The following is a 14,134-nucleotide window of genomic DNA, read 5'->3' as shown; positions in this document are numbered from 1 at the left end:
GGATTTTGCTCCATCCTGTCTTACCAAAGTGTGGAGAAGGGAAAAGAGGAAGTGTCGAATTTTTTCTTTTTAACTCTATTTTTTCTTTCTTTTTTAAATTTTTTTTCTTTTTTTTATTATTTTTTCTTTTTTTTTTTATTCTTTTTTTCCTTTTTTTAATTCTTTTTTTTTTGTTAAGGTCAGGATTAAATGTGTGAGATGGTATTTCTTGTTTGGACTCAGGTGTTTATATTAAAGTCTCAAACTGTGAGTTCTAGAGCACTAGGCTTTAACAAACTAAAAATGGAGTTGTATGTCTCTCTCTGCAAGGCTTTTTAAGGATAAACTGTTTAATTAAGAAATTATGCTTAAATTATTTTTACTTTTAACTTAATAGCCAACTCCCTGTGGCCTGCAATGCAGTATTTTATCTAATTACACAATACCACCCAAACCCATGAAGAAGAAGGATTAGTTTCCACCCTAAACCCTCTATTTTGCTTTAAATATATTACTATATTCTAAAAGTTTAAATTATAAGTTTTCCACCCTGTGATATTACACATTTCTATTCAAACTCCACACCCACAATCCCAGTTCTATAATTTAATTTTGGAAGCTTTCTCCATGGCCTCAGGTCAAATGCACTGTTGTTCTTTTGGGGATCAGTGCCTGTCAGCACCGAAAATCTAAAATTCTCAATATCCAAAGTTCCAGTATTGAAGGGTTTTAAACTCAAAGAGACAATAAATATAGGAATAAATATAAGATTAAAAAATGGATTAATATAACTGGATTAATATAATATAATATAATATAATATAATATGATATGACATGACATGATATGATATGATATAATATAATATAATATAATATAATATAATATAAATGATAGTTTAATATATTATAATATAAAATATAGATAATAAATAATATAATAATATAAATGGATTAATACAATAAAAAAGAGTTAATATAACTATACCTATAAATATAACTATACATATAACAATAACTATAAATATGGATATGAATATAAATGTAAATATAAATATGGATATAGCTAGAAATGGAACTAGAAATTTACTATTTTGAAAAATAAGAGAAAAGTTCTCTCAATGTTTTTTTTTAAATTATTATTATGGGTAAATAAATAGTTTAATGTCCAATGTCCCTTCTTTTCCCTGTCAGAATGAAATTAGGAACAGAATTAGAAATGCAGATTTTTTTTTCCCTCTGCTTTCTCCCCACCCCAAACCTCTGCTGAAATGGAGGACTGGCAGAATAATAATTTAAAATGTACTGCGCTGATGAATTTAATTGAGAAGCATTTTCTTTCCTGATCATTTTTGAAGAACTCCTCATTTATTTACTAATTTATTTTCCCTTGGATGAATTCCAGTGCTGGAGAACAAATTCCAGGGAGAAAATTGCTCTTCTCCTTCTCACCAACTCCTCTGCAAGACCTTCAGAAGGTCCGGATGAGGAGAGTGTGGGATTGGATTCCTGAGATTCTGGAGAGATGAAAACCCAAATGGAAAATGTGAGGGTGTTCTCAGGGCTCCCAGGAGGAGGGAAGAGGTGAGAATGTTGACTCTATATTTCAGAAAGCTTAATTTATTATTTTATAATATATATTATATTAAAACTGTAATGAAAGAATAGATTTCATCACAAGCTAGATAAAAATAAAAAAATTAATAAAAAATAATTAAAAACCCAAACGTTTGTGACTGACTGTGATTGGCCATTAAATAATTAAAAACAACCACATGAGACCAATCACAGATGCACCTGTTGCATCCCACAGCAACAAATAATTATTGTTTATATTTTGTTCTTGAGGCTTCTCAGCTTCTTAAGAGAAAAAAATATCTTTGAAAAAAAGATTTTTCAAAAAATATCATAACTGCAAGAAAAAAGCTCCCTGGATTTTCAGACACCGTGAACTTAGGAATATTTCCTTTTTTTACATCCCTGTTTTCAATATAATTTTGAATTCTAATGATTGGCAGGGTGTTAAGGGAAAACTGAAGGAGGACCTGGGGATTTAGGATTGGGAAATGTTCCCTGGGAATAAAATCAAAGATGAACCAGAGGAGGTTCTGCCGGTCCCCTCCTCACCTTGGCGTGGAATCAAAGGTTTGAAACCCCTTGAAATTGAAGATTTTCTCTGTCACACAAAGGGGGAAAACTTCTCCCATCCCTGACCCCTGCCCCATTCCTGATGGTTAAAACCATCCCTGATAACGAATTTGCACTGATAAATTTCTGTGTGAGCTCCTTGAAACCATCCCTGATAATGAATTTGCGCTGATAAATTTCTGTGTGAGCTCCCTAAAACCATCCCTGATAATGAATTTGCACTGATAAATTTCAGTGTGAGCTCCTTGAAACCATCCCTGATAATGAATTTGCACTGATAAATTTCAGTGTGAGCTCCTTGAAACCATCCCTGATAATGAATTTGCACGGATAAATTTCAGTGTGAGCTCCCTAAAACCATCCCTGATAATGAATTTGCACGGATAAATTTCAGTGTGAGCTCCCTAAAACCATCCCTGATAATGAATTTGCACGGATAAATTTCTGTGTGAGCTCCTTGAAACCATCCCTGATAACGAATTTGCACGGATAAATTTCTGTGTGAGCTCCTTGAAACCATCCCTGATAACGAATTTGCACTGATAAATTTCAGTGTGAGCTCCTTAGAACCATCCCTGATAACGAATTTGTTTTGTCTCTTTCCCAGCACGGACGATCCCCATCCCACATTCGGCGCTTCCCGCACGGATCCTGCCCCGGGAGGGGTTTCAGCCGCCCGGTCGGACCGGTCGGACCGGATTCCCCCGCGCCTCCTCTTCCCTCTGCCCGCAGCTTTTCCCCTCTCGGGGCCCTCCCCCGAACAATGTCACCGGCATTGGGTGACATCGGCCCGTGCTGGCTTGCTTTTGTGAGAAATGTCTGTGTTTTATTAATGGCTTTTCGCAAATATTCAAATTATTATTGTTACGTGTGTTGCGTTAGGCAGTAATGCTGGATTCATTCTCTCGTGTGGTAAATAGAGTTTTGGGTTATAACAAATGCTAAAATAGGAACCGTGCTGTGTAGGACTCACAGCGAGAGAGCAGCCCCGGGACACCTGAATCTTTCAGAGATAAGGAAAGATTTGGGTGCTCCATTATTAGAAAGATTTTTGCTCCATTATCAGCAGAAATGAACTTCTTCCCGCCTCGAAGGCGCTGTCAGGACTCAGAGGAAGAAGCTGAGGATGACCAGACAGAATCCTGTGTTTGAATGGAATTTGTGCATCATGGATGAGGTGTGTGAATGTGCAACAGGCTGTTGCTTTTAAGGGTTAATCCTTTGTTAATGTGTGTCCCTTTTCAGGCTTGGAAAAGTTACCCAGACATCCCTAACTCTTCCTTTTATTGCCTCACATTGTCCTAATTCAAATTGTCCGAATTATTATTACTCCAATAGTATTCCTATTTTTATAACCATTTCATTACTATGAAACTTTGGAAATTTTCAGAACGGGTTTGCAATCACCCCCTGAGCACACACACACAAATAACCAGGGCTGGCATCAGGGAGAGGCCCCTGTGCTGCTGGGAAATGCCAAGCTGTGCTTGGTGTCAGGTACATCCGGCAATTGTGGATTTGTGACTGTGAGGTGTGTGGAAACCGACCATGGGACAGTTATAAATACAATTTCTAACAATAACTGAGAAAAATAAAGCATGGTAGAAAGCCTTTGAGCCTATTCTTTGTTATCAATTAACCTTTATAAGTCTGAAGTTGATTTAGGAGCATTCGAATTAAAGCTTTGAGGATGTTGCTTCTCGACAGGAACTTTCTGCTTGTAGCTAAGCCTTAAAGAGTTTTGAGACACAAGGGAAAACAAGAGGTCAAATCACAGAATTATCTGGGTTGGAAAACGCCTCCAAGATCCCCAAATCCCACCTGGGGCCGATCCCCACCTGTCACCAGCCCAGAGCCACATCCAGGCCTTCCCTGGGGACTCCAGACCTCCCAGATCAGCCCCACCACAAGGTGGGGATCAGTCCCAGGTGGGGCTTGGAGGTCTTGGAGGTCTTTTCCAACCCAAATAATTCTGTGATTTCTAGCTCTTGTTTTTCCTTGTGTCACCTCACTGATCAGCCCCACCGCCCTGCAGGAGTGTCCCTCACCCGGGAGGGCTCAGTGCCACACAGAGAGCTGACACAAGGAGAAACAAGAGGGTAAATCACAGAATTATTTGGGTTGGAAATGACCTCCAAGACCATCAAGTCCCACCTGGGACCGATCCCCACCTTGTCACGAGCCCAGAGCCACATCCAGCCCTTCCCTGGGGACTCCAGACCTTCCAGATCAGTCCCACCACAAGGTGGGGATCGGCCACAGGTGGGGCTTGGTGGCCTTGGAGGTCTTTTCTCACCTAAATGATTCTGTGATTTAACCTCTGATTATTTCCTTGTGTCACCTCTCTGTGTGGCACTGAGCCCTCCCGGGTGAGGGACACTCCTGCAGGGTGGTGGGGCTGCTCAGGGAGGTGACACAAGGAAAAACAAGCGGTTAAGTCACAGAATCACAGAATTATTTGGGTTGGAAAACACCTCCAAGATCACCAAATCCCACCTGGGACCGATCCCCACCTGTCACCAGCCCAGAGCCACATCCAGCCCTTCCCTGGGGACTCCAGACCTCCCTGAGCAGCCCCACCACAAGGTGGGGATCGGTCACAGGTGGGGCTTGGTGGTCTTGGAGGTCTTTTCCAACCCAAATAATTCTGTGATTCTGTGATTTTATCTCTTGTTTTGCCTCGTGTCACCTCTCTGTGTGGCACTGAGCCCCTCCAGGTGAGGGACACTCCTGCAGGGTGGTGGGGCTGCTCAGGGAGGTGACACAAGGAAAAACAAGAGGTTAAATCAGAATCATTTGGGTTGGAAAACGCCCGCAAGACCACCAAGCCCCACCTGGGACCGATCCCCACCTTGTGGTGGGGCTGCTCAGGGAGGTTTGGAGTCCCCAGGGAAGGCCTGGATGTGGCTCTGGGCTGGTGACAGGTGGGGATCGGCCCCAGGTGGGACTTGATGGCCTTGGAGGTGTTTTCCAACCCAAATAATTCTGATTTAACATCTTGTTTTTCTTTCTGTCACCTCTCTGTGTGGAACTGAGCCCTCCCAGGCGAGGGAAAAGCTCGTGGGTTATTGAGTCCAAGCATTAAATGAGGATTTTTTTTTCTCTGTTCCATCACTTGGATATCCCTGAAAATCCTTACCAGGAGTTAGGACAGATTTCAGCCCTCCAGTTTGAGAATAAATCCTTTGGAGCTGCCCCGAGAGTGATCCCGGCCAGGAAATCCCGGCTCCAGCAGCTCCTTTCAAAAGCTGAAATTTTGAATTCCTTTTGAAATTTTGAATTCCATTGGAAATTTTGATTTCCATTTGAAATTTTGAATTGAATTTCAAATTTTGATTTCCATTGGAAATTTTGAACTTTGTTTGAAATTTCAAATTCCATTTGAAAATTCTGATTCCCATTTGAAATTTTGAATTCCATTTGAGATTTTGAAATCCATTTGAAATTGCAAATTCCATTTGAAGTTTTGAACTCCATTCAAGATTTCGAAATCCGTTTAAAATTTTTATTTCCGTTTGAAGTTTTGAATTCTGTTTGGAATTTTGAATTCAATTTGAAATTTCAAATTCCATTTGAAAATTTTGATTTCCATTTGAAATTTTGAACTTCATTTGAAGTTTTGAATTCCATTTGAAATTTTGAATTCTGCTTGAAATTCTGGTTTCCATTTGAAATTTTGAACTTCATTTGAAGTTTTGAATTCCATTTGAAATTTTGAATTCTGCTTGAAATTCTGGTTTCCATTTGAAATTCCGAAATCCATTTGAAATTTTGTATTCCGTTTGAAATTTTATATTCCGTTTGAAATTTTGAATTCCGTTTGAAGTTTTGAATTCCATTTGAAATTTTGAATTCTGTTTCAAATTTTGAATTCTGTTTGAAATTTCAAACTCCATTTGAAATTTTGAATTCCCTTTGAAATTTCTAATTCCGTTTGAAGTTTTGAATTCCATTTGAGATTTCAAATTCCATTTGAAATTTTAAATTCCGTTTCAAGTTTTGATTCCCATTTGAAATTTTGAATTCCGTTTGAAATTTCGATTTCCATTTGAGGTTTGGAATTCCATTTGAGATTTCGAATTCCTTTTGAAATTTTAAATTCCGTTTGAAATTTCGAATTCCATTTGAAATTTCGAATTCCATTTGAAGTTTTGAATTCCATTTGAGATTTCGAATTCCATTTGAAATTTCCCAATTTCTCTTGGAGCAGGTCACGGGAGCCCAGGTGGAAAATCCACCCGGAGCTTTCTGAGATTTCTCCCTTTCACTCCCAGAATATTCAGCACTCGTGGGAGCGACTGCAGGAAGGATTTTCCCAGATTTTGGCATTTTTAGACATCCAGCAATCTCCAAGAGATGAGTTTTGTGTTTTCCATTTACTGCCTGTCCCATTAAAAGCTGATTTTTGAACAATAACCCCTCAATTATTTCATTTCCCTGAAATTCCTTATCGTCAAAACACGACAAATTACTGACATATTATTTCCTATAAAGACAAGGACGTTTGTATTTCCTACAAATAATCCTAAAAATCAAAATATTTGCCTGTAAAGACCATCAGAGACGCAAGAAATAATGTAATGAGGGAATTTAAAGCTGATTTTTGAACAATAACCCCTCAATTATTTAATTTCCTGAAATTCCTAATTATCAAAACACGACAAATTATCGACAGATTATTTCCTATAGAGACAAGGCCATTTATATTTCCTACAAATAATCCTAAAAATCAAAATATTTGCCTGTAAAGACCATCAGAGACGCAAAAAAATCATTCAATGAGTGAATTATTGAGCACAAAGAATGATCGGTTCCAACCCAAACCAATCTCTGTGTGATAAAATTTCATTTTTTGCTGGTTTTTGCTCCAAAAGGCCATGGAAGCACCTGAGCATCCAGAATCTCCTTTGAAGACTTCACAGACATTTCCTGGCGTTTTTAAATCCAATTTAATCTCATTCCAAGGATGGAATTTGATTTCCCAACATCAAAACTTGCGGAATTTGGGAAATGAGGGAATTTTTTGGGAGCAGTCGCGTCAGGGAAAGCAAATCCCTTTTTCCACAGAGGGGAAATTTCACGTTCCCGTGAGATAAACTCCTGGTCACTTCCAAAATCTGCCTGCGGAAAATATTTATTTAAAGAGAAAATTAGGAAATTTACCCATTTCCCAAGCAGGGCTCTTCTTTCTTCAAATACCTGTAAAACACAAAATAAATAAAAAAAATAAAATTGAGTATTTAGAGTGGGATCAGTACATGCTGAGAGAAATTCAGCTGGAAAAACAAAATAAAATATCAATGGAATCGCTGAATGGAGGGTTTTGGAAAAAATTATGGAGATTTTTAATCCAAACTCCCCGACAGGATCAGCAAAAGGAGCGACCGTGAGATTTGGGGATTTTATTGGATGGAGATTCCAGAATGTCCCTAAAAATCAGGGTCTCAATTCCTTAATCCCTGTGCTGGATTTATGGAATAAATCCTTTTTTATTGATTTGGATATTTCCATATTTTATGTGGATATAAAATAAAATAAAAGCCATATTTTATAATGATTTAATCCATAAATCCATTTTTATTGATTTGTATATTTCCATGTTTTATATGGATTTATCCCCTAGAACCATTTTTATTGATTTGGATGTTTCCATATTCTATATGGATTTATTCCATAAATCCATTTTTAAATATTTCCATATTTTATATGGATTAATTCAATAATTTTTTTTATATTTCCATATTTTATATGGATTCCATCAGTCCATTTTTATTGATTAGGATATTTCCATATTTTATATGGATTTATTCCATCAATCCATTTGTATTGATTTGGATATTTCCATATTTTGTATTGATTTATTCTGTGAATCTATTTTTTATTAATTCGGATATTTCCATATTTCATATGGATTTATTCTATAAATTTATTGATTTTGATATTTTCATATTTTAGATTAATTTATTCCATAAATCCATGTATTTATTTCTATGGATATTTCCACGTTTTATATGGATTTATTCCATAAATCCATTTTTATTGATTTGGATATTTCCTTATTTTATATTGATTTATCCCATAAATCCATTCCTATTGATTTGGCTGTTTCCATATTTTATATGGATTTATCCCATAAATCCATTTCTATTGATTTGGATATTTCCGTATTTTCTGTACCCGCTCCTGGCTCTGATGTCCCATATTTCCATATTTTATTGATTTGGATATTTCCATGTTTTATATGGATTTATCCCATAAATCCATTTTTATTGATTTGGCTGTTTCCATATTTTATATGGATTTATCCCATAAATCCATTTCTATTGATTTGGATATTTCCGTGTTTTATACGGATTTATCCCATAAATCCATTTTTATTTTTTTTAATATTTCCGTATTTCCTGTTCCCGCTCCTGGCTCCGCTGTCCCTCCCTGGCCGTGTCCCAGCCCAGCCTGGCCGGGTTTGGGCCCGTGGGCGGTGCCAGGGTGGGAGCGGGAGGAGCTTTGAGATCCCTTCCAATAAAATCCCCAGGACTGGGAGGCCACGGCCTCCCTGGGGAGTCTCAGGGGCTCCCAACCCTCCCAGGGAACAATTCCTGCCCAAATCCCACCCATCCCTGCCCAAATCCCACCCATCCCTGCCCAATATCCCACCCATCCCTGCCCAATATCCCACCCATCCCTGCCCAAATCCCACCCATCCCTGCCCAAATCCCACCCATCCCTGCCCAATATCCCACCCATCCCTGCCCTCTGGCAGTGGGAAGCCATTCCCTGTGTCCTGTCCCTCCATCCTTGTCCCCAGTCCCTCTCCAGCTCTCCTGGAGCCCCTTCAGGGCCTGGAAGGGGCTCTGAGCTCTCCCTGGATCCTTCCCTTCTCCAGGGGAGCACCCAAAGCTCCTGGAAGGGCTCTGAGGATCCTTCCCCTCTCCAGGCGAACATTCCAGCTCCTGGAAAGGCTCTGAGGGTCCTTTTCTTCTGCAGATGAACATTTCCAGCTCCGGGAAAGGCTCTGAGGGTCCTTCTCTTTTTCAGGTGAACATTTCCATCTCCTGGAGGGGCTCTGAGTGTCCTTTTCTCCAGGTGAACATTTCCAGCTCCTGGAAGGGCTCTGAGCTCTCCCTGGATCCTTCTCCTCTCCAGGTGAGCACCCAAAGCTCCTGGAAGAATTCTGAGGGTGTTTCTTTTCTCCAGGTGAGCATTCCCAGCTCTTCCAGCTCTCTCCTGGCTCCCTGAGCTTCCCAACCCCAAACTTGTCCAGGACAAACCCCCAGAAGGGACCAGCTCAGCTCCAGGGCACGCCAGACCCAGCACCAGCATGGGAAGGAGATCAGGGATCACAATAATCCAGGTTTTTCCTGGCTGATTCCTGCCTAAAACAGGGCTGGGTCCAACCTTTAGATCTTTAGGGCCTGGAAGGGGCTCTGAGCTCTCCCTGGAGCCTTCTCCTCTCCAGGTGAACACCGAAAGCTCCTGGAAGGGCTCTGAGGGTCCTTTTCTTCTGCAGATGAACATTCCCAGCTCCTGGAAGGGCTCTGAGCATCCTTCCCTTCTCCAGGTGAACATTTCCAGGTCCTGGAATGGACTCTCAGCTCTCCCTGGATCCTTCTCTCCAGGTGAGCACTCAAAGCTCCTGGAGGGGCTCTGAGGGTCCTTTTCTCCAGGTGAACATTCCCGGCTTCTGGAAGGGGCTCTGAGGTCTCCCTGGATCCTTCCCTTCTCCAGGTGATCACTGAAAGGTCCTGGAAAAGCTGAGGGTCCTTTTCTGCAGGTGAACGTTTCCAGATCCTGGAATGGACTCTCAGCTCTCCCTGGATCCTTCTCCTCTCCAGGTGAACACCCAAAGCTCCTGGAAGGGCTCTGAGGGTCCTTCTCTTCTCCAGGTGAACATTCCCAGCTCCTGGGAGGGCTCTGAGGGTCCAGGTGAAAATCCAAAGCTCCTGGAAGGGTTCTGAGTCTCCTTTTCTCCAGGTGAGCATTCCCAGCTCCTGGAAGGGCTCTGAGGGTCTTTCTTTTCTCCAGGTGAACATTCCAGCTCCTGGAGGGACTCTGAGCTCTCCCTGGATCCTTCTCCTCTCCAGGTGAGTACCCAGAGCTCCTGGAAGGGCTCTGAGGGTCCTTGTTTTCTCCAGGTGAACATTCCCAGCTCCTGTAGGGGCTCTGAGCTCTCCCTGGATCCCTCCCTTCTCCAGGTGATCCCCCCAAACTCTCCCAGCCTGGCTCCATGGCAATTCCTCTCTCCTGGCCCCGCAGTGACGGGAGCTGCCCCAAAAGCCGAACTTCCCACCTCGTTAATTCACAAATCCCATTAATCCCGAGCGCCTGAAACCCTGCAGGATCCAATCCCCGCTCCTCGAACCCTGCAGGGAGGGGCTGGCAGGAGCAGCCTTTGTTCCTCGGCCGCTTTGCAGCGACGGCTCCCAGCGAGGGCGACCGGGATCAAAATCCAGAGGAGGATTCCTGATCCTGACCTTCATCCGTGGGGAGCCGGACCCCAAAGCCCCAACACGCGGCTCCCCACTGTGGGACCTCAGCACATCAGTCCTGATGTGCAGAGTCACCGAGATAACCCTTGGGGGGCTCGGAGGTCCTGGAATGTGCCAGAAGTGTCTGGTGGCTGGACTTTGATCCTGCACAGGAGACGACACCTGTGTGAGGATGGGAGGATCTCACGGGGATCAATGGTGAAGGGATGGGTTAATTAGAGTGTGAAACACAGGTTTTAGAATTTCGGTACAGGGGGGTCTAGAGAAGCAAGATGGAGGAATTGGGGCGTGTCCTGTCCTCCTTCTTCTTCTTCTTGGCCTCCATCTTCTGTGGTGGTGGTGGCACTTTGGGATTGGTTCTTACCAAAAGTGCACTGGTCAATAAGGGTGGAAGGAGACCACACCTGTGTGAGGATGGGAGGATCTCACGGGGATCAATGGTGAAGGGATGGGTTAATTAGAGTGTGAAACACAGGTTTTAGAATTTCGGTACAGGGGGGTCTAGAGAAGCAAGATGGAGGAATTGGGGCGTGTCCTGTCCTCCTTCTTCTTCTTCTTGGCCTCCATCTTCTGTGGTGGTGGTGGCACTTTGGGATTGGCTCTTACCAAAAGTGCACTTGTCAATAAGGGTGGAAGGCATTGGGGAAAATAGGTAAATATCTTATATGTAGTTTTGGGTATAAAGATCAGTGACCGCCCCGAGGGCTCTCAGTGTGCCCATGGCCGACGCGCTGTGCGGAGCTCTGTCGGGCCGGGAGAAAATCTTGTAGATAAAAACAAATAAACGCTGAAGACCGAGAAAAAACCTGAAGACTCTTCTCGTCCTTTGGAGCGCGGGCTGTCCCAAGGCCATCCCGAGCATTTCCAGGCCATCAAAAACAGCCGGGAACGGGACACGCCACCACCACAGCCCCGCCTTCAGCCTCTGGGATGGTGACCTGGGGAGGGAGGGAAGGCTGGAGGGGATTTTTCCAGCACACAGATCAAAGAGGAGGAGGAGGAGGAAAAGAGCCGGGCTTGTCAAACGGCGATGGAACGGGAAAAGGCGCTGCTGGGTGGATCGTTATGTGTGGAGAGCCTGGTTCAAGCATGGCTTAAAGAAAGAGGCCATGAAGGCACACAGCTGATGGGAAAGTGTTGGAGAATGGCTTAAAGAAAAAGGCCATGAAGACATACAATTGAGAGAAAAGTAAAAGGTAGAAGTAAAGCAGTTCCTAAAGCAGTTCCCAGGCTTGATTTTATAAATAATAAGGTTCTCAGACAGTCTTCCCATAACAAGCAAAGCACTCTGTCTGGGAAAAGCTGGCTCCCTGGGAACAGATATGGAAGTTTTGGGAAACTCTCATATCACAGTGGGAACGTTGGTTCTGTTTTTAATAAACAATCATAGGTATTGTAAAACAAAAGGAGTGGTTAGAGTTTTCTCTGTTAACCTATCGTGAGCTCAGATTTTGCAATATGCATGAGGTTAATTAACACTGTTATATAAAGTGACTGATTGATCAATAAATCGGAGTTCGATGCATTAACCAGGATGGTCGTTCTCCCTTCACTTCAATAGGAAAGTAAAAAGGCAGCTGTAAAGCAGCATTTCCCAGGCTTGATTCTGTAAATAATTAGGTTCTCAAGAATTTTTATAAACAATAAGATTCTCAGAAAGTCTTCTCATGACAGGCAAAACATTCTGTCCTTGGCTGCTCTGGGAACAGATGTGAAGGTTTTGAGAACTTCTCATATCACGGTGAGAACGCTGATCCTGGTTTTCATAAACAAACCACAGGTATTGTAAACAAAAGGAGGGGTTAGAGTTTTCTCTGTTAACCTATCGTGAGCTCGAATTTTGCAATATGCATGAAGTCAACACTGGTATAAAAGGCGGCTGATTTGATCAATAAATCGGAGTCGATGCTCATCAATCGGATGGTCGTCTCCCTTCACTTCAGTCGTTCTGAGCTGCAGAACTCTGGCTCTGAGCTGGCTCCTGCAGGGAGGGACATTGTCAGCGCTGACGATGATGACAGCTCCAGCTCTGTCCCTCCCAGCAGGAGAGTCTCTGGTGAGGGCTGCAAAATGACATTTCTTTTATTTGTGCCTTGACAGTCATTGTTTGCTTTATTTGCGTTGGAAAAACACCCAAAAAAACCCAACAAGCTGAATTTGGAAAAAAAAGATTTGCGCCAAGGAAGCGATGAATAGTCAGGATGTGAGGTTTGGGTTGGAGGATTCCAGGGAGGAGGAGGAGGAGGAGGAGGAGGAGGAGGAGGAGGGAGCTGTTTGTGGTCTTTGATCAAAGACCGATGGCGGATTTGCTTGCGGCGTTCTTGGAGACGCGTCTGAGCTGAGGCTCCCCCAAAGTTCTGCCTCTCCAGGCGCTTGGGAGCGTTAATTAGCAACAGAATGGCCCAAATTGGGTGTGATCATCAAGCCCATGTGCTCTGCTCCAAGGCCTGGGAGCTACACCCATGGAGTGCTCCAGTGATGAGATCTCTGAATTTCGGGGATTTTGGGACTTGCCTGGTCATTGATGAGCTGATGGCTCAGGGGGGAGAATTTTGAGACTATTCCAAACCAATCCTCGAGGAATAAATTCTGGATTTGGCTTTTCCTTGATGGGGTTGTCCTGGATGACCTCGGTGGGCTCAGGAATTCTGAATTTCCCTGAATTATTCCCTGAATTATTCCCTGAATTTTGGGGATTTTGGGGATTTTGGGAACTTGCCTGGTTGTTGATGAGCCGATGGTTGAGGGAGGTCCAGGAGCTGAGGCGGAGCCTGGAGCCATCGCGGGGTTTGGGAGCTGGGCTGGGTGACCTCAATGAGCCCGGGAATTCTGAATTTCCCTGAATTATTCCCTGGATTATTCCCTGGATTATTCCCTGAATTTTGGGGATTTTGGGGATTTTGGGAACTTGCCTGGTTGTTGATGAGCCGATGGTTGAGGGAGGTCCAGGAGCTGAGGCGGAGCCTGGAGCCATCGCGGGGTTTGGGAGCTGGGCTGGGTGACCTCAATGAGCCCGGGAATTCTGAATTTCCCTGAATTATTCCCTGAATTATTCCCTGGATTATTCCCTGAATTTTGGGGATTTTGGGGATTTTGGGACTTGCCTGGTCATTGATGAGCCGGTGGTTGAGGGGGGTCCAGGAGCTGAGGCGCAGCCTGGAGCCGTCGCGGGGTTTGGGAGCTGCAAACGCCATGGGGAACGTGGGGCTCCTTCGCCGGGGCTGCAAACGGAAAAATGGGGGAAAATGGAATTTTAAGTGAGGGATCCAATGGAACAAAGGTCAGTGTGACATTCGTTAGTTCTTGTGGGAAAAAATAGAATTTTAGCAAGGAAAAAAATAGAATTTTAACAAGGGATCCAATGGAACAAAGATGGGTGTTACCATTGTGCCACTCTTTCATTTTTATGGGAAAAATAGAATTTTAATGAGGAATCCAATGGAATAAAGATGGGTGTTCTCCCTGTGCCATCCATTAGTTTTTATGGGAAAAATAGAATTTTAACAAGGGAATCCAATGATT

The 14,134-nt window shown here is 43.0% G+C and overlaps 1 protein-coding gene across 1 annotated transcript in view; it reads right to left on the bottom strand.

Annotated features, from left to right (window-relative positions):
- Window positions 1-13,813, bottom strand: part of FBXO16 (F-box protein 16) — a 41,849-nt gene extending 28,036 nt beyond the window's left edge. Inside the window, exons 1-2 of the mRNA XM_054295278.1 lie at window positions 13,717-13,813; window positions 7,290-7,325 (exon numbers count right to left, since the gene is read on the bottom strand). Coding sequence (XP_054151253.1) covers window positions 7,290-7,325; window positions 13,717-13,806 — 126 coding nt within the window. The 5' untranslated portion in view covers window positions 13,807-13,813. The remainder of the gene's footprint in view (window positions 1-7,289; window positions 7,326-13,716) is intronic.
- Between the last annotated feature and the right edge of the window lie 321 nt (window positions 13,814-14,134).

The sequence above is a fragment of the Melozone crissalis genome, unplaced genomic scaffold (assembly GCF_028551555.1).
Source record: "Melozone crissalis strain CALT ecotype California unplaced genomic scaffold, PUWL_Pcris_2 ptg000573l_1, whole genome shotgun sequence".
NCBI lineage: Eukaryota > Metazoa > Chordata > Aves > Passeriformes > Passerellidae > Melozone > Melozone crissalis.
Note: the sequence above shows the minus strand (reverse complement) of the source record. Positions and strands in the feature narration are given on the sequence as shown.